The sequence below is a fragment of the Equus asinus genome, chromosome X, assembly GCF_041296235.1.
Source record: "Equus asinus isolate D_3611 breed Donkey chromosome X, EquAss-T2T_v2, whole genome shotgun sequence".
Lineage (NCBI taxonomy): Eukaryota > Metazoa > Chordata > Mammalia > Perissodactyla > Equidae > Equus > Equus asinus.
In genome coordinates this window covers 137,272,854-137,298,011 of record NC_091820.1, presented here as the reverse complement: position 1 = coordinate 137,298,011, position 25,158 = coordinate 137,272,854, and the positions used below count along the sequence as shown (strand labels likewise).

At 47.7% G+C, this 25,158-nt stretch overlaps 1 protein-coding gene across 1 annotated transcript; it reads left to right on the top strand.

Annotated features, from left to right (window-relative positions):
* Positions 1–5,601: 5,601 nt before the first annotated feature.
* Positions 5,602–24,816, top strand: GABRE (gamma-aminobutyric acid type A receptor subunit epsilon). The gene is made up of 9 exons (XM_044764153.2): positions 5,602–5,739; positions 9,817–10,037; positions 10,677–10,744; positions 15,549–15,769; positions 16,494–16,576; positions 17,943–18,080; positions 22,167–22,319; positions 22,435–22,634; positions 22,914–24,816. Exons 1-9 carry the CDS (start codon positions 5,684–5,686, stop codon positions 23,244–23,246), a joined length of 1,473 nt encoding a protein of 490 aa, XP_044620088.1. The 5' UTR covers positions 5,602–5,683; the 3' UTR covers positions 23,247–24,816.
* Positions 24,817–25,158: the final 342 nt, after the last annotated feature.

Sequence of the window (25,158 nt, the reverse complement as noted above, 5' to 3'; positions counted from 1 at the left end):
ACTCCTGTTTTCAAGCAGAGTAAAAGTTAACATGCTTTCAATGACTACATGACTAAATGATTTGTCAGCCCCACCCATTATCTTTTTGACCTCATCTCCTACTATTTCCTCCTTGTTCACTCTACTCCAGCCACACTGGCTTTCCTGCTGTTCCTGGAACATGCCAAGCACACTCTAACCTTAGGTGATTTTCACTGTTTGTTCCTTTGGATATTTGCTTAGCCCAGTGCCACCTACTCAGTGATGCTCTTTCTGATCATCCTATGTAAAACCGTAATCCACTCTCCCCAGGACTCCCAATCCTACTTACCTTACTCTGCTTGTTATTTTTCTCCAAATAATTTATTACCCTCTAAAGTGCTATATATTTGCCTATTATATGCATTTTTTATGTTCGGACTCCTCTCTCTGCAGTAAAGCCTTTTTCTCCTTTCTTTAGCACCTAGAACAGTGCCTGGCACATGGTAACAAATGTTGGTCGAATAAATGAATGAGACTGTCTCTTCACTCTACTCTTCTTCCCTCCCTCCCTCCTCTGAGGAAGAGGTGTTCATTCTCCACTAGTAAACCAATTTTGCACATGGGCTCGGACCATACCCAACTATCTCCTTAAAGACTTCCTTCTCTTTTCTACACTTTCATTCTTATTACCCTCAATTGGTTTCTTTCTCTCAGCCTATAAACATGCTTATGACTCATTCATATTTAAAACACAAAAATCAAAATGTTTCAAATATTCCCTCTATCTGTTGCACTCTGTCCTCCTTCATGGTAAACTTCCTGAGAAGTTTTCTATGTTTTCTGACCTCACATACTCCCCTCACACATTCACTCCTCACAGAAGACACTTTCCAGCCCTCATCATTCTCAGCTGCTGCCCAGCAGCATTTACTACCATTGGTAGCTCCTCCCTTGAATCTCTGTCTCTTCCTCTCCAAGGCCTTGGGCGAGACCCTAGGGGCCCAGAGAAGAATCAGACATGGTCCCTGTGTTAAGGCCCCCTCCCCATATTTGGTCGGGGAGACAGTGACAGCCCTCCCTGCTTTCCAGTCAGACTTCTCAAATCAGCTGTCTACACTTATACCCTCGTTTCTCTTACTGCCCCTCTCCTGTACTCCTCAAGCCTCTGTGAACTGCCCCCCACCTCACTGCTCCACTGCAGCAGCTCATGCCAAACTCAGCAATGACCTCCCTGTTGATAAACTCAGTGGGCACCATTCAATCGTTTTCTCATTAAAATGTTGTTGAGCCGGCCATCCTAATAAAAACGCCCCTCTCTTCTGTTGGCTGCTGTGACAGCCCTCTCAGGATTCAGGCTTATGCCCTGTTCTTTCTCCCTGGGTGATCACATCCAGTCCCATGGCTCTGAATGGTACCCATGTGCTGGTGACTCTCAATTTCCATCCTCAGCCATGTTTCTCTTCTCCCTTGTAGACTGGATCTGAGTACCACCAGCCTAGGGTGCTCACTCAGTGGTCCAGTTCCCCGAGGGCTACAGTCCTGTTTTGTGTACTCCGTTTCCGCTGTCTTGGGACAGCAGCCTTGCTCTGCACTGTATGTCTGGGGCTGGGCTCTTGCTCCCTGGTCAGGCACTTCCTAGGTGCTGTTCAAGACCTCAGGGATACCAGGTGTGTCTGCACTGCTGTTTATAAACTAATAATAGTAATGGCGATAATGGCACATAAGTTTTGTTGCATACTGACCATGTGCCAGACACTGTGCTAAATGCTTCACATGGTCTATGCCACTGAATCATCCCAATACCATGTGAGGTAGAAAGCACTGTACCTCCCATTTTACACATGAGGAACATGGGGCTCAAGGGACTTTAAGTGACTTACTCATGGTCATTTAGCTAGTATCTGGTGGAGGATCTGAAATTCAAACCCAGCCTTGCCTAGTGGAGCGCAGAGGCCTAATCAGTGCCCTGTGTTGCCTCTGCCTTCACTGTCTATTTGCTCTGAAGTCTGGCTGCCCCCTGCTTGCCCCTTCATCCACTTCAGCTCCTGGCTTAGCCTTATAGATAGTTCTTTCTCCAGTGTCCCAGGCATCTTGGTCTTGCTGCAAGCTCAGATACTTAACAAGCTGAGGGTCTTGCACAACTCGTCAGGGTTGGTATTTTTCCCTTGGCCTAATAGGAAGAGCAAGTTGTGCGTGTGTTACAGTTTTCACCAAGCTAGGGCAGAACACATAGACTTTATGACCAGCAGCTCTTCTTTCACCATTAAACCACATGTATAGCAGGACACGTGATGGTTTGATGTTGGTTATTAAATGTGATTATTCACAACTGACAAGGGAGTTGTTGACAGCTATTATGATCAATGGGTAGCTTGATTTAGTTATAAAAATACAGCTGCTATATTAACTTTTTTGTTTATATCCAATTTGCATATCAAGTTGAAAAGAGACATATTTGAAGTACAAACAGCCTAGGACAGAGAAGTGGGCACACACACACACACACACACACACACACACACCTAGACAATAAATGTGAATGTTTTTGGAACATTAGAAAGTGAAATGCAAAATGCAAGGGACTGTTGTCATTACCGTGACTAGAAGCTCATCCCCCTCTTCCTGCTTTTCCTTATTTCTGTTCTGCCACCCTGCTCACCTGAGACCCTGTGTCTTCTCCAGCAATCTTCTCTCCTTTGTCTCCTTCCCCACTCCATCTAATGAGCCATCAATCATGTCAATTAAACCTCCCCAATTTTGCTCCCTCCCTTCCAACCATCCCCATGGCTCTGCTGTCATTCAGATCCGTACAACTCCTTTTTGGGAGAAAAGAGGCCCCAGTCTGTCTGTCCTGCAAACATTCTTGCCTGCTCCCTCCAGAGGAATCTTCGTGAAGAACAGTTCTGACATGCAATGTCCCTGTTCAAAACTCTTCTGTAACTGCCCCTTTGCCTACAAAATAAAGTGCAGTTTCTTGGCTTGGCGTTCAAGGCCCAGCACTAGCCTATCCAGCCTCCTACTCTAGCTTTACCTCCCACAATGCCTCTTCACACAAATGCTCCCAGAAAACTGCTCCTTGATGTCTATCAAGCACCACGCATTTCTGATTTCAACACCTTGACTAGCCGCCTGCTTGGAATGTCCATCTCTGCACCTCTGCCTGTAAGACACATTTATTGCTGCAAGGCTCAAGTTCATGTGAAGTACAGGCTCCTCCTGCCTGCATGCAGCTTTCAGGACTGCCCAGCCAGAGGGAGGCGGGTCTTCCTAGGAACTCCAGGACAATCACAACTTTCTATCTTGTGCTAGTAATTTCTGAGAGAAGTCCCCTCTCCTCTCTTGAACCACATGTGTGACAGCCAAGACTGTGTCTGAGGGCTTGCTGCATATTCCTCCATCACCCAGTCCAGGCCCAGCACACTCCAGCATGCGGGAAATACTTGGAGAGCTGCAACACAACAATAAGGCTTGGGAGTTTCAACAGGTCCTCCAGCCATCTGTGGATGAAGTTTATAAGGAAGACAGCAAGTGTGATTAGTCTCAACCTGTAAGAGAAAGGTGTCCCCTCCCCCATGGGGGCCTCTGATGACAAAGCTGTAATGGCTTGCCTTGTTTGGCTGCCTTGGATTCAGTCACTCATTCAGCAAATATGATTAATGCCTACTGGTCATTGGGCACGGCACTCAACTCAGGGGAATACAGGTAAATCAGACAAACCTCCATCTCCTGGAGCTGCAATGTCAGCGGAGGAAGAGGCATGCACGTAAGACACTTCAAGTCCAAGGCAGACTACCCTAAGTGCAGAATTTTCCCTCTCTGCAGCAGTCTGGTGCTGGAGAGAAAGGCAGGCAGATGGTCGGGCAGCTTTCTCTTCCTAGTAGGCTCAGGAATGCTCTCTGTTAGCCTGTTCCCTGCTCTGCAGCACGTCTCCCCAGGGCAAGAGCAGCTACATAATTTGCAGGGCCTGGGGAAAAATGAAAATGCAGGGCCACTTGTTCAAAAATTAAGAATTTCAAGGAAACGACAGCCAAGCATTAAACAAAGTGTGGAGCCCTTTAGCGTGCAGGGCCCTGTGGAACCTCACAGGTCACACACCTATGAAGTTGGTCCTGCCACAGGGCAAGGAATCAAACACACAAGAGACCTGAATGTGTCCTGAGGTCTTTCCTTTTCTCTTGCATGAGTGTGAAGGGAGCCCAGGTGCCCGTGACCTCGGTGGCACTAGGACACGCACAGCTACACACAGGCCAGTAACAAATATTTGCAAAGTGCCTACTGTGTGCCCAGAACTTATCTGAGTTTCAGGGATATGGTAGAAAACCAGATGGACATGTTTTATGCTTTGGTTTTTGTCACTGAGCTTACTCCAGTGGGGGAAACCCAACACAAACAAGCTAAAAAAAAAAAAAAAACGCCCAAGAAAAGCTTCCATTGTGAAGACGACAAAGCAGAGGGATGGGACAGGGTAGGGTAATGGAAAGGGTGTGTCAGATTAGCGTGGTACAGCGAAGCCTCTCCAAAGAGCCATCGCACCAGCTGGGATGCACACAACCCCTTCTAGAGGAACAGGTAGGGTGCTGGTAGTGTTTGGCATCAGCTTGTTAGGCAAATCTCTGTAGTCCCCTCCCCTCTGAAGTGAATCATGAGGGTCTAAGCAAGAAAGATGAAGTCCCAGGATGCTGGAGACTCTAGAGATGCCCTCCTTGAATGGGGTACTGACCCCCACCACGACCCTCATGTCTTCTCACTTCTTCTGACATGACCAGGAGCCAAGTCTCCAGAAAGATTTGGCGAGCCAGCATTGGAGAGGGGGTTTCCAAGGTCCCCCCAACCCCAGGTCTCACACACAGGCTCCAGGGCTGAACTGGGAGCCACATTGCATCAGTGTCTCCGTGGGGTTCAGAGAAAGTCCTCCAGTGAATGCCTCAGCCTGGTCGTCTGTTGGCGGGTCCTCCCCAGATCCCAAATACTACCTGTGTAGCTCAGGTCAGAGCTTGCTGGGGAGACTCCCAAGCCTCTTTTTCCCCTGTGCCAAGGAAGGTGCCAGTTACCCAGCTCCCTTTGGATGCCAAGAGATGTGCTCTGAAGGACTGGAAGTTGTCGAGTGAGGGCGGGGGAAATCTCAGAGGCCAAGCGACTTGGGGAAGCTATGGGGTGCAACAGGTGGTGGTGGGGGGAGCCAAGGGCTGGAGGCCATAGTTCGACCCCGTGGAGCACCAGCGGACTGGAGGGAGTTATAGAGGAGGCAGAAGCCCACTCAGACCCCATCTCGCCCCTTTCAGGCCCAGTCTGTGACTGCCCTTCCAGCCGCAGCCAAGGGCCGCCGGTTTCCCCCGCCTGGGGCCCCCGAGCCACTAGCTCCCCCTCTCCTCCCTCCCTCTGCCCTTCCCCGCGCCGGCTGGCAGCGCCACAGTGGTGGTGGCAGGGGCCGGGGTCCCTGGTGCCAGGGCTCCCTCCTCGTCTCCCTCCTCCTCTGCCCGCCGGCCAAAGCTACCTCCCTCCCCGCCCCACCCCCGCTCCTCTGCCGCAGCAGCGTACACGTCGTCGTCGTCGATTTCCATCGGGGCTCAGGGGGCGGGGCCAAGGTGGAGGGCCCGGGGCGGGGCGGGGCGAGGGGGAGGAGTGAAAGTTGGAGCGCAGCAAAACGCTCCACGCCTCGCTTGGCGCAGCCAGACCGTGTGCAGCGACCGCGATACAGGTGGTCGCGCTGGTCCCCGCCACGATGTTGACCAAAGTTCTCCTGATTCTCCTGGGCATGTCCATAATTCTCCCTTCGAGGTGAGTCTCCATCCTGGGACCCAGGCGTCCTCCGCACCCAGCTCCCTCTCTCCAGGAGCGAATCTGGCTCCAGGGTCCCCCGCACCCAGGCGTTCTGCGAGCCCCGCGCGCACCTTGCCCCCTGGCCCTCGACCCGCGACCAGCCTCCACCCGGCTCCCTCTAGGACAGGCGCCCCGGGCCCCTGAAAGGGCGCCCAGGAAAGAAGGCGGGATGCCTATCCCCTGGCGGCTTTCGTTCCCGGACTCCCACTCTCCAAACCACTGCAGCGGCCTGGGAACGAGCATGCCCCTCCCTCTCTGAGTCTTCCATAGGAAGAGGCGAGCGGCCCGTGGGGTAACGGGACTGGGGAGGACTTTGGGAAGGTGACGCCCAGAAAGGCTCGCGGGCTGGGGGAGCGAAACTGCGCCTAAAATGTTTGAGTGTTGGCTAGTCTGTCTTCTCTTAGAAATTTTTTTTCTCAGCGCCTTACTGAGCACCAGGGACTGTGCCAAACAACTCTGACTTTACTTGCGTCCCTTCCCGCTGCTCGTCTTGGTGCCAGTCCCAGGCATGAGTCCTGGTTTAGTCTAAGGGTTCCTGCCCCAGCTATCCACCCCAACCCCTCCTGCTGCCATCCTCCCCCTTCCTTCCTTATTCCCCCGGACACCCTGCTGAGTCTTGGGCAGACTGGAGCTAGAGGCCGCGAATGTTATTTTCTGAGGTCTATGGTTTAGGTCCTAGATTTCAATCCCTCCCCGCTTTTCCAAAGGCTAGCAGCATGTTTCCCCCTTGAGCAACCGCTCCCCTCACACCTTCTTCTGGCCCTGGGACTTTTCTGGGAAGGTTGTCCCCTGCATTTCTGGCTTTTTGGGTGGAAGATGACTGCTTCATATTTTTTAGACGGTTGGGTGTGAACTATCACAAGTTCCTAAGCTTCCTGACCTGTGGAACATTCTTGAAGTCTCCATGGCACTGAGTTTGTGTCTTGCTTGTCTATTTTGGGGAGAGGGGAGATGGCTTCTCTCTCCACCCCAGAGTGCTTTAGCTCCTCAAGGGAGGGGCTGTGTGGCTCCCTGCTGGCTCACTGGCGCTCAAGGGGGCTGACCTCAGCAGGGGCTTAGTAAATATTCCTGAGCGCCTGCTGGGAATTTCCAGTCATCCATATTCCTTCAGATGTGAATTGCACTGGTTAGGAAAGCTGACATGGTGACTGGCTAGGGGCAAAAAAGGGATGGGGGAGGCAGAAGGAGGGAGGGGGAGCAGAGAGGAAAACAGCAGGAAGGGGGGCTGTTGAGATGGCAACTACCCTTCTAGTCAGGGGGAAGAGCTGCAGTAACTGCTGTTCAGACACTGTCAACATGGCAACCTGTGATGTCAGGCAAGAGCTGAGGAGGTGGAAGTGGGGTATACTGGCAAGGGCCACACTGAACCAGGAAACCTTGCTCTGGGCCAGGCTCAGCCTCAAATTCGTTGTGCGACTTTGGGCACAGCCCTTCTCCCATCTGGGACTCAGTTTCTCCATCTGTAAGATGAAAAAGATGGCTAATTTGGAAAAAGCAATCCAGTGACCCTTCTCTTGTTGCCTTCCCTCCTGCCAGTGGGAGGAGGGGGATGCAGAGATTCAGCTCCATCTTGGACCATCACATCTGGAGGGATATGGGTGTCTGAAAAGGCCCCGTGGCGAGATCCCATTAGTCCAGGGCATGAGTTTTTTTTTCAAGTTTTTATTATTTCTATCCCTGAAAGTGGGCTTAATGTCTGGCTGAGGAAACGTGTGCATTGTCAGCAGCTCCTTAACCACAAGGATCCCAGGAGGAGAGTGTTTTTTTGTGTTTTTTACTTGCAAAAGCTAATTGTAGGATTACAGCGACCTCAAGACCCTCTGATATCATTTTCATTGCAGACGTAGTCTGGTAACGGGAGCTTCGGTGGTCCCCAGGCTTTTGCTTGTTTATTTATTTGCCTCTTAAACCTTGGGGTTCTTGTCGTTGGCTTCAAACTTCTCGGAGGGGCTGTGAGGGCTCTTGGGTAGTCTTGGCTGACAGTACCAATCCTGATTGTGTCGTGCTCCCTGGCAAGTCACTCATTTTGCAAGGTCTCAGGCCCTTCACTATTCTCTCTCCTGCCCTCCCAACGTAGCTGGCATTATCTTTTCAGAGGACTAGGGGGAAAGCCTCATGGAAAGAGGACGTCTCTGAATGTGGTATTTGGAAATGGAAACTGCTTTGCCCAAGCCCAGTTCTTCCCTTGCCCACAGTGGGAATTAGCCACGTCAGACATGAGAAATGGCATAGACTTGGCACATCTGTACACCAGTTAAGCAATTCTAGAACTTGAAATATTGTAGGACAATGCATTTTGCTGCTCAAGTTGGCAATCCCTTGGTCTTCAGTACAGAGGTCATGTCCATGTGTCTTGCCCTGTTAACCCTTTATTTTGGGAAGTAAGTTGCTTGATGGCCTTTTTTAAAAAAATAAAATCATTTTGGAAGTGTAACATACAAATATAAAAGTATAGAAATCATGAGTGAACAGCTCAGTGGATTTTCACAAAGTAAACATGGCCATATAACCAGCACCTAGACAAGGAAATAGAACATTGCCAGTCCTCTCCCCCACCAGGCCTCACCACATGCCCCCTCCCAGTACACTCTCCTCTCCAAAGGAAACCACTCTCCTGCCTTCCAACATCACAGATTAATTTTGCTGGTTGCTTTTTAAAAAGCTTTTAATTGTAAATATTTTAAAAGATATATAAAATAGAGGGAACAGTAGAATGAATCCCCATGTACCCATCACCAGCCTCATTAATTGTGGAGCTCATGGTCACTCTTTTCTCTGTACCCCACCCACTTTCTATTTCCAGTTTAAATTATTTTAAAGCAAATCTCAGACATCATATTGTTTTATATGTATTTTAATATGTATTTATTTTAATATGTATTATTATAATATGTATTTCTAGTCCTAAGGACTCCAAAAACATGATAAAGTACCACTATTACACCAAAAATTTTAGAATAATTTCTTCATGCTGAAGAAACTATCCAGTGTTCACATGTCCCCTATTGTGTCATAAATGTTTTTTGTTTTGTTTTTACAGTTTTCCTTTTAAAGTCAGGATCCAAATAAGGTCCATATATTAGCAGATTTTTATTAGCATTTCTATTTTTCAAAACACTTTTTATTCAATTAGAACATATATGCAGAAAAATGCTTAAATCATAAGTGAAAGGCTGATGAGTTGTCAGAAAATGACCACACCGCTGTCAAGACACCTACGTCAGGGACTGGAGCGTGACCAGAACCTCAGAAGCCCCTGGTGCTCCCTTCCTCACTGTCTCCCAGCAAAGGTAGTATGACCCTGACTTCTAACACCATCGGTGTGTTCCATGCATTGGCAGATAGCTTTTTAAATTTTTGTTTTATTTCATTTAATTCTTATTTTTGGTTCTGGTGCATGGCTGTAGCGCTCGGATTGGACTCCTGTTGGCCACCTGTTTCCTGGACGACAGTCTATGGGTGAAGGACTCCTGTCTTTTCTTAGTGCTTAGAGCTTCCCCTGACCCCTGGCCCCCAACTCCAATATAATGAGTATCACAAAAGCAAAGAAATGCAGAATATTCCCACAGCATTCGAGTCCTCTCTGGAAGAGGCTGCTGTGGCTTTCTGGAGCATTCCTCAGCAGTCCTGGCCCTCTGCCTGCCCGTTTGCTCCCATTTGGTGCTGGCCAGGCAGACTGGAGACCAAGGCAAGCAACGGCAGCTGGTTAGTCAGAGCTCACACACCAATGCCCTCTTCATTTTACACTGAAAAATTCTTTTAAAATCTCGAGCCTGGTTTAGGTATTGATTTTTTTTTTAGATAAACAATTAACATAAAAGAGGGATAGCATGGAAAGTTCCCAAAGAGCAGCAAGATTTAGAAGAAATTAACAAGTATAATCTGTTGCTGGCTCATAATTTACTGTTACCAGTCACTCTTTAACTCTGCTGTGGGTTGCAGACTTATTTTGCTTTGCTTCTGTCCCAAGAGGCACCAGCTGGGGCTCCTACAGAGTGGAGGACAAAGCTTCGTTTTTTTGTTTGTATGTTCTAGGATTGAGGGACCTCATGTTGAATGGGAGAAGGGACCCTCTGCCCCTGATGATGACGTCTATGGCCCCAAGCCCCAGGCTTCCGAAAAGAAGCTCCCCTCTGAAGAAACAAAGCCCACTGCTATTGGTACCCAGGGCACACTTGGCAAACTGCCAGCAGCCACTCAGATCCTGAACAGTATCCTGAATAACTATGACCACAAACTGCGCCCTGGCATTGGTGGTGAGTAGCGGAACATAGTTCTTTGCCCTCTGGAGGTGGAAGGTTGAGGGCGTAAGTGTGGATAATGGGCCTGGGGCGCAGGTGGAGTGCCATGCATGTGGGCAGGAACAGCTGTTGCTGACCTGTCAGGTAAGAGATATCAACTCTAGTCTCAGAAATGCCGTTAATCTTATTCTATGGGCCGGCCCCGTGGCCGAGTGGTTAAGTCTGCGCGTTCCGCTTCAGCGGCCCAGGCTTTGGGTCCTGGGCGTGGACATGGCACCGTTCATTAGGCCATGTTGAGACGGCATCCCACATGCCACAACTAGAAGGACCCACAACTAAAATATACAACTATGTACTGGGGGGATTTGGGGAGAAAAAAGCAGAGGAAAGAAATCTTATTCTAGACTTTTCTCTCCTCTCACTCTTAGTTTTTCCAAATAGAAAATCAGATGACTGGACTAGATTGACCTTTGAGGTATGTCTAGCTGTTAACAGTTTATGAATTGAGTCTTGCCATGAAAGAACAAAGACAGAAAGAAAGTCAGATGTTGAGCCTGTGTAGTCCAATCCTTACCCAGCTCCCCTTTCTCATACCCTCCTCTACCCCATGCCCCAGATTAACACTTACCTCTGCCACTTCTGCTTCCTTTACAGAAAAGCCAACTGTGGTCACTGTGGAGCTCTCTGTCAACACCCTTGGTCCCATCTCTATCCTGGACATGGTGAGTACTGAGCTTTGATTACAGTATCTCCGAGCCCAGGGAGCTGACCCTTGGGGCCTTTCACATACTTTGTGTATCTGTAACAAGAGTTTTGTGGGGGGAGAGATTTTAACCAACACCGACTTGAGAAGGAGGCTAGAAAAGGTAAGTCCTTCGCTGCCTGAAGAGGACCTTCAGAATCCTGACTATATTTTCCAGTCTTTCACTCAAAATAAAAATAATAAAGCAACTTTAAACACCACGATTGAATGGCTCTTTTATTCTGGTAATGACTTTTATGGACCTAAGTCTATAGTTACCAACTCTTGCTCTAAGACTGTTTCTCTAATTTTGCGCTGGTTCCTTCTCTCCTTTTCCACTGCTATCATCCTAGTGCCAATACTGTCCCCAGTTAGCCTTCATTATCTCCCACCTGAAATATGCAAAAGTCAAAGTCTCTGCCTACCCCAGTCCACCTACTAACTTGGCCACTTGAGTGATGTGCCTCCTGTCCTGATCCTGCTTAAAGTATGATGTTCAACCCCACATTCTAACAGTCAAGGTCCTCCATGGCTGGGGCCAACCCAGTGCTCTGGTTTTATTTCTTTTCATCTCTTTAGAGACCACGTACTCTAGTCACACTAGAGTATAGATGTTCTAAGACCATTTTGTACTTCCGAGCCTTTGTTCAAGCTGTTTCCTATCTGGGATGCCATTGCTCCAATTTTCTACTTGTCATAAGCCTTATCCTTCAGGTGTAGCTCAAATGACATCTCTTTCATAGGCATCTTCCCTGACCTCTACAGCTGTTCATTGCCCTCTTCTTACACCACACTTCTCTCTTTGGCACTCAGATCTTTCTAGTTTATATCACAGTTCTTTTCCTGGTTTTCCCTACCTCGTTGTGTCATAATTATGTGCTCTATGTCTGCCTTGCTCTCTCAACTATGGGCTCCTTGATGTCAAGGACTCAGTATATGTTAGCTGAGCAAATTAATTATGAAAGATGTTCTATAGAAGTCACTTTCATCTGCCGAGCCTGATAATGAGGAATGCTGTGGTAACCAACTTCATCGCAGCCATGGACTTGGCCGAGGCCAGGTAAGACACAGTTTTAGCATACCTATCAGTACGTGACAAGTGCCTTGTGTTTGGGTGAGCTCACAGTCTAGTCTCTGAGATAGGACTTGTAAATAGACACTCAAAGGTAAATAACCATTCATGGAAGATCAAGGTGTTTACATAGGCTGAGTGAAAGAGTGAAGTTTTCCCCTGTGATGCTTTGTTTGGCTACCCGGTTCTTGAGGCACAGTGTACTTATATATTGCTATGTAACAAATTACCCCAAAACACAGTGTCTTAAAACAACAAATACTCATTAGCTCACAGCTTGTGTGGGTTAGAAATCCGTATGACTTAGCTGGGTCCTCTGTTTCAGAGTCTTTCATAAGGCTGCAATTAAGGTGTCAGTTGGGGCTAGGGTCTCATCTGAAGGCTCAACTGAAGGAAGATCCACTTCCAAGCTCTCACATAGTTGTTGACAGGATTCAGTTCTTCTCTGGCTGTTGTCTGGAGGCCTCCCACAGTCCTTGCCATGTGGGCCTCTCCACAGGGTAGCTCACAACATGGCAGCTGGCTTCCCTAAGAATGAGTGCGAGTGTGAGAAAAGGTGCCCAAGATGGAAGCCACAAACTTTTATAATCTAATTTTGGGAGTGACGTCTCATTGCTTCTGTGGTATTCTGTTCATTAGAAGCACGTCATTAGGTCCAGCCCACAGTCAGGTGGAGGGAATTACACACGGACGCCAGGAGGTGAAGATCATTGGTGGGCCATCATAGAGTCTGCCTTGACAGCCATGATGTTCTCCTGTTGGAGCTAGTAGAGGCTTGTAACTCCTAGAGTGGAATGCTTGGAAATAACAAGAAGAGAAGTATGAAAGCAGATCTTAGTGAGTTTCTGTCGACATTTTAAAGTTTTTTCCGCCTCCTTTCATGTCAGATTTGTTTTTTGCTGTTATTAATGTGCTTACCACTAAATGAATATGACTTTAGCAATCAGTTCGATTAAAATTGTTGATAAACTGAGAAACATTTGGTTTTGAGCAAGAGCCAGAGGTTGAGGTCCGTGGTTCCACCATCACGGCTCCTGTTTACTCTTAATAGGAAATGGACCTTTCAGGTCTTTGGTGGGGGCATGGAGGAAGTGGCCTGAAGAGTAGTGGAAAATTTGTGGCTACAATCTCCTTGCTATTTGTGTAAGATATAATTTTGGAAAACTAATTTCTATCATCCGTAAAAGCCCTGTGGCAGCAGAGCAGTAGTCCCACTCACAGTAGCTGAATGCCCTCTTTCTCCTTGCTTTGTGCCTATTAATGTTGGCAGCATTGGCCTCACCTGAGGTGCCAGGAAGTGCTGATACCTAACAAGACTGAGGGATAGTCTAATAACTCGGCAGTCACAGGACCTGGCATGCTATACAGAACTGGTCCAAAGAGGAGCCAACAGCTTGATCTTCTTTGTCCAGTAAGTTAGTGCTTTAGCCTGGGCCAGGTGCCTTTAGAAGATTTCAAACACTCATGTGGTCTTAAATTTCCCCAAGAAGTCTGGCCTTCTTCATAGTTCCAAATAATTCTTTAAAGCTGTGGGAGGTCCCAGTTTTTGTACAGCCTACTTTTCCCTTGTGACAACCTAGAGTCCTGTGCTTGGTGAGGAGGGAGCACATGTCTATCTCACACAGCCACAGCACTTGCCAATGAACAGAGCATACTTGTCTCCTTGGATCCTTGTGATAGCCTTTGTGGCAGGTAGGGCTGCCACTGGGATCCTCATTTTATGTTTGAGGCAACTGAGCCTCTTAGCAAGGTGCTGAATCTCCAGTATTCTGTTGGCCATGTGTAAAAGGTTGTTTGAGGGGAGTTCTAATACCCTTCAGTCAATTAGATGTTGTATAGAGCCCAGGATTTGTCCTCAGAGAGAGAAACCTGAGCCTACAGCATGTGGATTTAAATCAAATGTTTCTACTAGTCTCCTGGCTAAACTTTTGAAACACCTAGCCTGAGCTTAGAAGGCAGTGACCAGTTTAGGAGCAACTGCCCATCACAGCATCAACAGTTGCTGAGGCTGCTTCTCACTGTGGTAATTATTGCAAGTAATTCTAATTAAGCCACTTGCTTGACACCAAATTTCTAGAGTTTCAGCTGAGCTAAAAGAGATGTACAGCCCAAGCTCCCTTGTCAAACTGGGGAAAAATTGAACCATTAGTTATCTGTTGATGTATAATGAACTTAGAATTGGTATCTTGTTAAATAGAAGTTAAGTGCTCAGTTGAAGTACCATAACACAGAGAAGGAGCACAGTGTGGATTGTGGAGGGGAAGCCTTCCCCTGGCTACCAAGCAGTTCACATGGCCTAGGAACGAAGGAGGCTCTGCAGGCGAAATTGGAACTGGCAGCCACTGGTACCGCGGAAACGCTGAAGGTCAATTGTGAAGGCTGGTGGGACTGGGCAGGGCAGGGCAGGGCTGGGGGCTCTCATGTGAACAGTAGCCAGGCTCTGCCAGATTTTTTCTGTCTGTTTCTCTGGACTACTCCGGGGAACATTCCCAGTCTTGGAGGCTTGATCCTGACAATTTGGCAGTGACTTTCACCTCCTTTTGGCCTCGACTGCAGAGGCAAGTGGGAATTGCCTTGACCTTTCCCCTGAGGGCTCTTACTGACCTCCAGGGTTGTGGATTTCTGGTTGGTGTTCATTGTTTGATGCAGGATAACTCAGGGGAAAGACCTAGGAATCCTGCAGAGGAAAGTAGGACCTTGGTACCCAGAGGGATTGTTGGTGCAAGTGATATAAGCACTGGAGAGGGAGATTGGTGAACGTCGTCCCAGGGCAAGGCCGTGGTAATGGTGCTCTGAGCATCAGAGCCAGTGTGCTGCCATTAACTGTTTGTGTGATTTTGGACAGGCTCCTTTCTCTTTGAGCCTCAGTGTCTCTATTCTAAAGTAAAGGGGGCTGGGCTAGCCCTCAAGGTTCTACCTTGGCCTGGTTCTGGTACTTGCTGTTCAAGCTGCTTGTAGTTTTATTGCGGTCTATTTTTTCTCCCTTCAATACCATGGTGCAAACTACTAACTTCTCATACTTCTTCCTATTAAACATCCTTCTTGATGTTTAACAGACTGTTGATGGGATAGACAATATCTGAAGACCAAATAATCATCAATACATCTATGCATATGCACACACACATTCAGAGGTTAGGTGCCCTTGTGAAAACAAGGAAAAACAAAACAAAAAAAATGATTCAAAAAACATGACACTAAATAGACATTTCTCTTCATTTTTAAATATAATTCTGGAGAATGAAGGATTGAGGTTAATTAACGTCTCTGCTCCCTAAATAAAAGCTGAAAGGGGAAACTTCACAATATGCAGTCAAAGGTATGTGTGTTTATGACTGTTTAAAATGATTCTGAGCTGAGATCTTCAATTTGCTGTGGGAGTGTGGGGGCTGAGAAGGTGCTGACCTGGCTGGAGTAGCACCACAGCCCTACAAGGGAGTAGTGACAGGATGAGCCTAGCCAATGCGATTAAGCCACCATTGCCTATCTGTTTCTAGATGAAATGTGTCTTCCCAGACTGTTATCCATTTGGGAATGTTCCTTTCTTTTGAGAATACCTGGAAGTAGAAAGCTCCTACAGCCAAACTCATGCTGCTTTCCCCTGTGCAATCTAAGTGGGTTTTGTCTGCTTCGCAGGCCCATCGCAGGATGGCATGGGGATGTTCTTTGTTTGCACAGCCCCAAGTGTGTGCTTTTCTATTCTTCTCACCAGGAATACACCATTGACATCACCTTCTACCAGACCTGGTATGATGAACGCCTCCGTTACAATGGCAGCTTTGAGAGCTTTGTCCTGAGTGGCAACATGGTGAGCCAGTTATGGATCCCGGACACCTTTTTTAGGAATTCTAAGAGGACCCAAGAGCATATGATCACCATGCCCAACCAGATGGTCCGCATCCACAAGGATGGCAAGGTGTTGTACACAATTAGGTATGTCAAGTCTCTGAAGTCTTACCTCTTGGGAATCTTCCTCCCCTTCTGAGAATTTTCACCAAAGGACCATGGGCAGAAGTTTCATCCTGAATGTTACTTCTAAGGGCCCTTCAAGCTTTCCGAGACCATAAGTTCAACCCCTTCATGTACAGACACAGACAGTAAGGCTTCAAAGTAGAAAGATATTGCTTAAGGCCACAGACCAAGTGTGTGGAAGAGCTGGAACTGGTACCCAGTTACTTGGCTCCCAGTCCAGAGCTCCTCCAACTAGAATGTACCAGTATGTCTGTATTGCCTGGACGATTCCATCCCAAGTGGGCACTGAATGTAAAGACACGTCCACGGTGATGGAATTGTCCAGGCGGAGCAGCAACACAGCAGTTGGAAAGATACCTAACACCAGGCTAGATACCTGAATGCCTGGCAGGGGATGGTGTGGGGGCAGGGAGGTGGTAGAGAGTGGGAGGATGTTGGCGGGTCCTGGAAGCTCGTATGGACAAGAAACAAGAGCTCATCCTAGTTGGTCCATACATTTCTCTGATGGTGGAGACCAGAGTAGCCAGATATGTCCAAGCTGTTCTTCCTCTCTTTTTGTCTCTCTTTTGAGCTCTTTATCTCAAATACCACTGTTGCCACTCATTGGTGGTGGTCCCCAGGCCCAAGTTGGGTGGATATCTGAGTGCTCAGGGCTAGCCTAATGAGGCTCCTTTCTCCCTTCCAGGATGACCATTGATGCTGGATGCTCACTCCACATGCTCAAATTTCCAATGGATTCTCACTCTTGCCCTCTGTCTTTCTCTAGCTGTGAGTACCTTCTTAGGTTTCTGGGGCCCCAGAGTCATGCTGGGCCCCTTCTTTTTCTCATCCTTGTCCTTCATATTTTTCTGCTTCTGCTTTTCTCCTAAGATGGTGCCAAGGTTTCCCAGGGCCTCCTAATGCATCTTCATCTCTTTTCCTGCTGACGATACTGTGTTGCTTAACCTGGGCCTCATGTTGGATCCCTCCCTCTCCCTTCCACCCCATCTCAAGTCAGTCACTGGCCTCTGAAATGTATCTCAAGTATGTCTGTTCCTCTCCATCTCCACTGTCACCAGGTCTTTGTCATCTTCCACTTGGACTTTTTTAACATCTTCACTTTGAGACTGAACATGTCCCAAACTAAATACATTGTCTCCCCCCAGCTGCTACCCTCAAAACAAATGTGTTGCTTTTGTGTTCCCATCTGTCTCATTGAAAGGCACCATCACCCACTCAGTTGTCCAAACCAAGAACTTTGATGCTTTTTTCTCCTTCATCCCCTATATCTAATCAATCAACATATCCTGTTGGTGTTCCCTCCCGAATATCTATTGATTCTGTTTCTCTGCATTCTCACTGCCACAGCTTTGACTCCTGCATTCATTCATTTTATTGTGCCTGGATTACTGCCCTGGCCTCCCATAACTGGTCTCCCTGACAAACAGGCCATCCTCATATAATGACCACAGTGACCTGGCTGAAGCATCATCTAGACCAGCTCACTTCTTAGTTTCAAATCTTTCCAGAACCCTCATGGATCAATTCTACATTCCTTAAAATGACCCTCGAGGCCCTTCATGAACTGGCCCCTGCTATTCACTCCTACACCTCATCTATCCTCTGTGAGCTAACCATCCTGAACTTTTGGAATTTCTATAATAAATCAGGCATTTTCACCTTTCTGTGCATAGAAACCCTCCTCAACCCTTTAGCCTCATCCATGCAGAAAATATTTACTCAACTTTTAAGACTTATTGGGAATATCACCTACTCTATGAAGTCTTTTCTGGGTGTGTCCCAAAGTGATCTTTCCCTCCTCTGTTTCCCCACTGTCCCGTGAGCAGAGGTTTCTCAGAGCAGTTCCAGCAATTACAGATGTATGTGTACTGTCTTACTCAATAAAATGTGAATGCCTGAGGGTAGGGCTTCTGCCTTGCTCATCTCTGTATTTCCAGCACAGGGCGCAGTACTAAGAAATGTTCTGTAAATGCACTAATAGAATGGACATCAACAATGAGGTAAGAGAGGTGAGGTCATACAACTGGTGAGGCCAGAGTCAGGACTCCAAGCCATTGCTCAGACTCCATGCTGGTGGAGACCTCAACTGGGCTACCCAGACTCACATGACCCTCCTTTCCATGTTGCTTTACAGTTTCCTATCCTGAGAATGAGATGATCTACAAGTGGGAAAATTTCGAGGTTGAAATACATGAGAATAATTCCTGGAAGCTATTCCAGTTTGATTTTACAGGAGTGAGCAATGAGACTGAAACTATCTCAACCCAAGCTGGTAAGTGCACTTTTGCAGCCAGAGCTAGGCAGAGGCCCAGGAAGGTGGTAGGAATGACTGGAGGTGGCCATCCATATAAATAAATGCTGTGTAATAATCCCATGGAAATACTGTAGAACATGGCTCTTGTCTTGTAAATGCTAAGCACTTACAACTGTTTGCAGAGGAAACTGAGACTTTCTGCAAAGAAGTAAGTGCTTTGCCAAGTCCTGGAGAGGGTAGGTAAGTAGATAAAGTTTTATTGCTGTCAAAATTTACAACTAGCTTTGTCATGCAGACCCATTAATTTCAAGGTCTTTGTTACAGCTGACCTACTCAGATGACTTTGGGGAATGGAGCTCATGTGAGTTCTCCATACCCAGAACCAATTTAGGCTGGTTGAGTGGGAAGCAAAGTCCATCTTAACAAGAGGTGGTGGCTAGAATTTTAATGGCAGCTAGGTGAGGGCCGGGATAGTATGGAGGAAGTTTCAGCAGGTGCTGCATCAACATTTATTTCAAAGGAGCAGCTCTGACAAGCACAGATTCCTGTCATAGGCTTCATGGTAGATTCAAAATGGACGTGGTAATCATTGGTTTTCTGAACTTGTCCCTAACAATGACTAAAAGGGAGGGTCCTGGGTCTCTTAAACTTAAGCTCCCAACTAGATGTGAGCATCTTTGCTTGTGTTCTTAGGTGATCTAAATGAGGAGCCAAGGGATATCCCCAGGGTTCTCCCAGAGCAGCCCTGGAAACCCTCTTCACATGTACTGATCAAGTCAGGGCAGTGGAGACACTGCCCTCACCTTTTCCAGACTGCAGTTGGAGCCAGTCACCCAACCAGCCAATTGCCATGGGAGGCATCTTGCTTTGCTTCCGTGTGGCTAGGCAGAAAATCTACTTTTGTCTCTCTTGTTGAGTTGGTCACTGAGTGAGAGATAGCTCATGCTCATCTGGCTAGAGCTTTGCTTGCACAGTGCTAGGCATGGGCAGAGGGATGCTTTACAAATGCTTTCTTTTTCTTCGGGGGCTCTGGCTAAGCAGTTTTACTACCTTTGACTCAGGATCCTTGCTCTTCTGCCAGCTAACCATGGGCCTGCCTCTTGCCTTTCTACACCTCAGTTTCCCCAGACAACTGGGGACCCATCATCAAAAGCAGCAGAGGAGACAAGGGCCAGGGGCTTTCAAGTCACTAGTGGTTCCGTTTAGTAGATGGTTGTGCATTGTTTCAAAATGGTGCCCTAGTGACTACAAAGCCCCAGAGCCAGCGTCGTCACCGAAGCAGTAATAGGTAAGCACCAGCCTTCCTTGGGAGAGAGGAGAGATCTTGGGGTGAAATGAGGAGGGCTTCTTTCTCTTCTGCTAGAGACTAGTTGACCTTGAATCATGGTGTCTCCATTATCATAGTTATCTTTGGAACCTGTCCCAAACCCTTCCAGTTGGCCCCTGGAAAATTCTCTCCATCAGGAGCAGACTTACGTACTCAACTCTTAAGGGTTCAGAATGCAGTGGTAGCTTACTACTCTGGCCACCTTGGGCCTTGAACTAGAGAATCTCTGCTTCAAGAGGCTCTCAGAGAGTCCAGCTTTGCCCCCAGTGAGTGAGTTAATCCTTCACTGGTGGCTGTTGAGCCTCTGATGGAATCTTACCTGTGATCAGGATTTCACATTTTGCGAAGGAGTCTTTTTTCTTCTCTAGACAACTCTGTCCTTCAGAAAACTCTCCCTGTTCATTGAAATCGAAGTCTCTGGAACTTCCACCCATTGGACTTAGTTCTTTTTTCCCTAGAACTACTGAGCTTACGGTAAGTCCAGTCACTCTTCCACAAGGTCAAGATGAAAGGACCAGTATCATGGTTCCAGCGCTGGGTCATAGTCCTTTATAGGCTATACAGCCCTACTTTATTTTTCTTCCCTTGTTCTTCAAAGCTTTGGGTCTACTCATCCTTCTAGTCTTGGTCCTTTGGACACAGTCTTTTTAATTGTGTTCTGACAGTGCAGTGACCAACTGTGGTCTGGCCAAAGCAGATAAGAGCAAAAAGCATCTTTAATGTTTTTTTTTTTTTCTTTTTGCTTTGGTTCCTCAGCCCCAGATATCTTTTTATCTTTTTTTCCTTACCCATGCTCCCCCATTCCTCAGGAATAAGAAAGTATGTGCTAGTATCCTTCTCTTGGCCTTTAAAGACAAATTTCCATCTCTTGGCAAGTAGAGAAGGTTCTTCTTTGGCTGGAATAAATAAAATAAAAATAGAAAAAGCTGATAGGATAATAAATCTTCTTGTAACAAGAATATATAAACTCAGCAAATAAATCTTCTTGTAACAAGAATATATAAACTCAGCAAAGTTTTGCAGGAAGTGGTTGTAGCTAAATAGGGATGTCTTAAATTGCAGTCAAGACCCCACGCAAGAGAACTAAGAACTTGATAAATACATTCTGGCCGGTAGGCAGGTGTGAGTAGTCCCTGCAGAAGCCCTGGAGTAGGAGTTCTATCCCCAAAGCTACTACTCTGGACACAGGTATTCCACTGACCTCAGGCTACGTCCTTGCCTTTTCCCAGAAGATTCTAAAAAGTCTTGCCCCTTGAGTTTCAGTGCTGCCAAAGTGAGTAGGAAAGGCTACTCTTCTCATTCATCTCCAACATACCTAGACCTGATTTCCAAATTAGGAAGACACCTGGACAGGTTAGGGTTCTGGTCTGCTTTACAAAGCTGTTGCAAGGCAGCAGCAAGAGTTGCTGAGCATCTGCTAGGTTCCAGGCTGTGCTGGGCTTAGATGGGCTGGAGCAAAGCCACAGGGCTCACATGAGCCCTACCCTGAAGGGGATTAAAAGCCCACCTAATTCAAGGCCAAGTAATTCTGCAGCATCACTGAGGTGGAAGTTTGGAGCTTAGCTTCACTAAGGAGCCAGAATTTGAACTAATACAAATCCAATATGATATTGAGACTGAAGAGGGATGTTCTGGGTTCAGAAAAGCCCCCCAAATCCTTGGAGTCATGATGAGCATGCAGAGTGTTTGGGATGAGTGTGTCAGAGTATAAGGCAGCATTGAGGGTACAACAGCAGATGCCAACTGGAGATGTAGGTTGTCATCAGGTCCTGTAGAAGCCATCACTATCTAGGGTGTGAGTCAACATCAAAGACATGATGCCCAAGTGAATGTGAAGACCTCAGTCTGCCTTGTGTATGTATACTCTGCAGACCTGATATCTGGAGCGCTGGCTGAAATGTTCACTTTCAACTAATTCTTATATTTTCTCAGAACACTCCATTTGGCTTAGGACAGTAGACTAAGAACAGGGAGTCCAGGGTTTGAATATTGGTGTATATATGCAAGCTTTCTCAGGGCTTCTGAGAGAAGATGGGATTAGCTGAGGGTAAGGTGTGTATGTGTACCTCTGTGAATAAGATGTCAGTTGGAGTCAGATTGTGGTGGGCCTTTAATGTCATATTACAGTGTATACTTGATTCTACAGCTCTTGAAGAGCAAGGAACCACCAGGGGTTTGGGGGTAGGCGGGTGATTTCTTTTGGCTACTGATGGAACAGTGTTAATTAAGGCATTTCACCAGCATATAAATGTATAGGAAGGAGGCTGAATGGATTCTGTGCTTCACCCACCACAGCACAAGCTGCCCGTGGCTCATTTCCTGAGAGCCTACATTGCAAGGGCCAGCAGCACATATGTAAGACTGTGATTCTGCAGACTAGATATGGCACCTCAATGGATGTGAAGGCCTCAGTCAGCCATCTGGACATGAGCTGTGTGGTCCTGATATCTAGAGGGCTGAGTGATTCTTTTTCACTTTCATCTGACTCTTCTGCCACCCTAGAAAGACAGATGTGGGATGTGGGAAAGTGAACTGAGAAAGAAGTGATTAAGGTTCTGGCCCTGGCTTAGCTCTTAACTGACCATGGGTCTTGCAGTGTGTCTCCTCTCTGGGCTTCTTCTGATCCTTTGTGTGTGGCATTGCAGTAATGTGCCCCTATCCTAGGACTGTGGTGGGGATCCATGAGCTGAACGATGAGACCCTTAATGTGCCTGTCCTGCCTGGGGGAGACCCTCATGTCAGTGCTGTAATGAAGTGGTATTTTTTATGTTTTTTAGGTGATTTCATGGTGATGACGCTTTTCTTCAATGTGAGCAGGCATTTTGGCTTTGTTACCTTTCAAAACTATATTCCTTCTTTTGTGACCACAATGGTCTCCTGGGTTTCCTTTTGGATCAAGAAAGAGTCTGCTCCTGCCAGGACCTCTTTAGGTAAGTGGATAAGGTGGACATACCCCTGGGCATAGAATTGCCTTATCAGAGGTCCTTTCAGCAGCACAACATATGGATCAGTAGCTGAGCCCATCTCCACTCCTGTCTTTCCCAGGAGTCACCTCTGTACTCACCATGACCACACTGGGCACCTTTTCCCGGAGGAATTTCCCACGTGTCTCCTATATCACAACCTTGGATTTCTATATTGCCATGTGCTTCTTCTTCTGCTTCTGTGCTCTGATGGAGTTTGCTGTGCTCAACTTCTTGACCTACAGCTGGAGAATACCCCGTGCTTCTCCAAGACTTCGCCATGTATGACCTGGGTATGGGAGTGGTGGCAAGGCTTTGGAGTATGGAGGCATGCAAGTGAGGGCACTAGGACACACGACACATGGTGGCCCGCTCACTGAGTAATGGGGGTAACCTGGGTTTTGGTGAGGACTTGAATAAACTTTCTGATGTGATGGGGGGACCTCTGGGGGGAAAGAAACAGTGTGCCAAGGACAGAATCTCCAGAAACTCCTGAGGCAGCACCTAGGCTTGGTTCTTCTTCCCTTGACTTTGTCTTACTTCTTCGCTTGTCCATTTCAGCCTCGTCCCCGTGCCCTTACCCGTCCCCATGCCCGCCAGCATCAGGAGGCTTTTGTGTGCGAGATCGACGACTCTGAGGAGAGTGATGAAGAGGAGGCCCCATCCTGCCCAGCCTGGCAGTCCCTTAGCCCACGTAGCACCCGGCGCCGTGGCGGCTGCTGCAGGTGGTTCAAGAAGTATCTCTGCGTGGTCCGCAGTTGTAAGGGCGGTATCTGGCAGCAGGGCCGCCTCTTCATCCACATCTACCGCTTGGATAACTACTCGCGAGTTGTTTTCCCAGTGTCCTTCTTTTTCTTCAATGTGCTCTACTGGCTTGTTTGCCTTAACCTGTAAGTACCAGCTGGTACCCTGTGAGGTAGCCTTCCTAGTTCCCCAGGAGGTCCTGCACCCCTTGCCAAGGGAGTTGGGGGAAAGCAGCAGCAGCAGGAGCAACTAGAGTGTCTTTCCTTCCCCATTCCCCAAATATAAGCCTGCAGAGAACTGGTCTTTGCTGGCCCTCTTCCCTACCTGGCCCATTCACTGAATCTCCTTGGCAGCCCCTTTCAAGTAAAATGAGCCACCTCTCTATTCTTCAAGGGGCACTTATGATACTCAGGCTTAAAAATCATAGGCTCTCGGTGACCAGCTCCTTAAGACCGTGCCCGTATATGAGCAGATTAACTATCTCCCAACAGTACTGACCACGACTGCCTTTTTCCAGAAACCCAATACTGCCTTTGTGGTGCTCCAGGCCCAGCTCTGGCCTCAGCCTCAAAGTGCACAGACCAGCTGCTTGCCTGTTCCTGACACCTCCGTAAGATGCTGGGCAGCAGTGTAACAGGGGATGGGGACCCCCATACTTAGCTCAGATTATTATATTCTTGGTTCTAGCTCCCTGCCCTCCCTTCCCCTGCAGATAGACAGACACTTGCATTATCCTTTAGGAGAGGGGAGACAGCAATTGAGCCTCTTTGGGACAGTATCCCTCCCTCTGCTGCTGTGACACCTCCTTCTCCCCTGCCGCCCGCCTCCATCTCTCATCTGCACTACCAATCCAATGCTTGCATCCAGTGGGTATCTATTTTAGTGTGTGATAATAGTAATGACCCCCTGCTTTGTATGCCACCTTCTTCCTCCTCCTTGACCCCTGTGACTCTTTCTGTAACTTCCCCAGTGACTTTCCCAGCCTCAACCCAGGTGCTAGGCCATGGTGACTTCCCAGGGCCAAGAAACTAAGAGAACTCTGCTTTGCAGCAGGCATTACTTGCATTGATTGGTGCCTACCTAAGGCACAGCATAGGAGTTCTGCCACTTTCTTGGCCCCTGGACTCATGAGCCAGTCCACTCTTATCCGTGGGGCACTCTCACAATCACAATCAATCAATTGAACTCCCTTAAATTTGTACAGCACTTTACCTTTTGCAGAGCACTTTTGACAAATTATTTCTATTTTGAGCCTCACCATAGCCCTGTGATATATTCAGGGCAGGATTCTTATCCCCATTTTGCAGATGAGAACCCTGAGGCACAGATTTCTATGGGACTGTGGATCTCACTGGAAACTACCCATGAGCCCACTGTCACCTTGTAGACCACATGACAGGGCTCGGCAGCTCTGTTCACCATGATTCAATTCTATAGCCTCTGCTGGCACCCCAGTGGCATGGCCCAGAGTGGCAGCCTCTCTTAAGCATTGGGCTGCTCAATTCCTGGGCCTCAGGTGCTCAGACTGCCCCCAAGATCGAGCTTCTCCTGGCTCTGGTAACCCAGTGAGGTGAATTTGGACATGCCCCAATGCTTGTATATGCTCAATGAAATCTGTGTCTGTATTTTACTGGGGTGGTGGGTAGGGTGTGGGATCCATCTGCTTTTTGTCACCATCACCTGAAAAGGGGAAATATGTCAATAAATATATCAGCAAAGCATGGAAAGTGTGGCTGGTTTCTCGGGTATTCAAGTTTGTTCACAGCTCAGGTTTTAAATCTTAAATCAGTGGCCTGAACCTTTGTCTCATCCCCTCTCCCATCCATGACTCCCAGACCACCAAGCATGCATCATGTGGAGAGCTGAAGGGAAGGAGTGGCCAAGTGGGTGGCCTCCTTTTACTGATTCCCTTACTTGGTCCTATGCCGCTGCCCCCCTCCATGTCCCTTTCACGTTGCCCATCATTCTAGCCTCACCTAGTAGAGCTAGAAGTTTCCTAGACACCATCAGACTCAGAACACTTCCCCCAACCAGGTAAAGATGGAGATGCTGAGGCACAGAG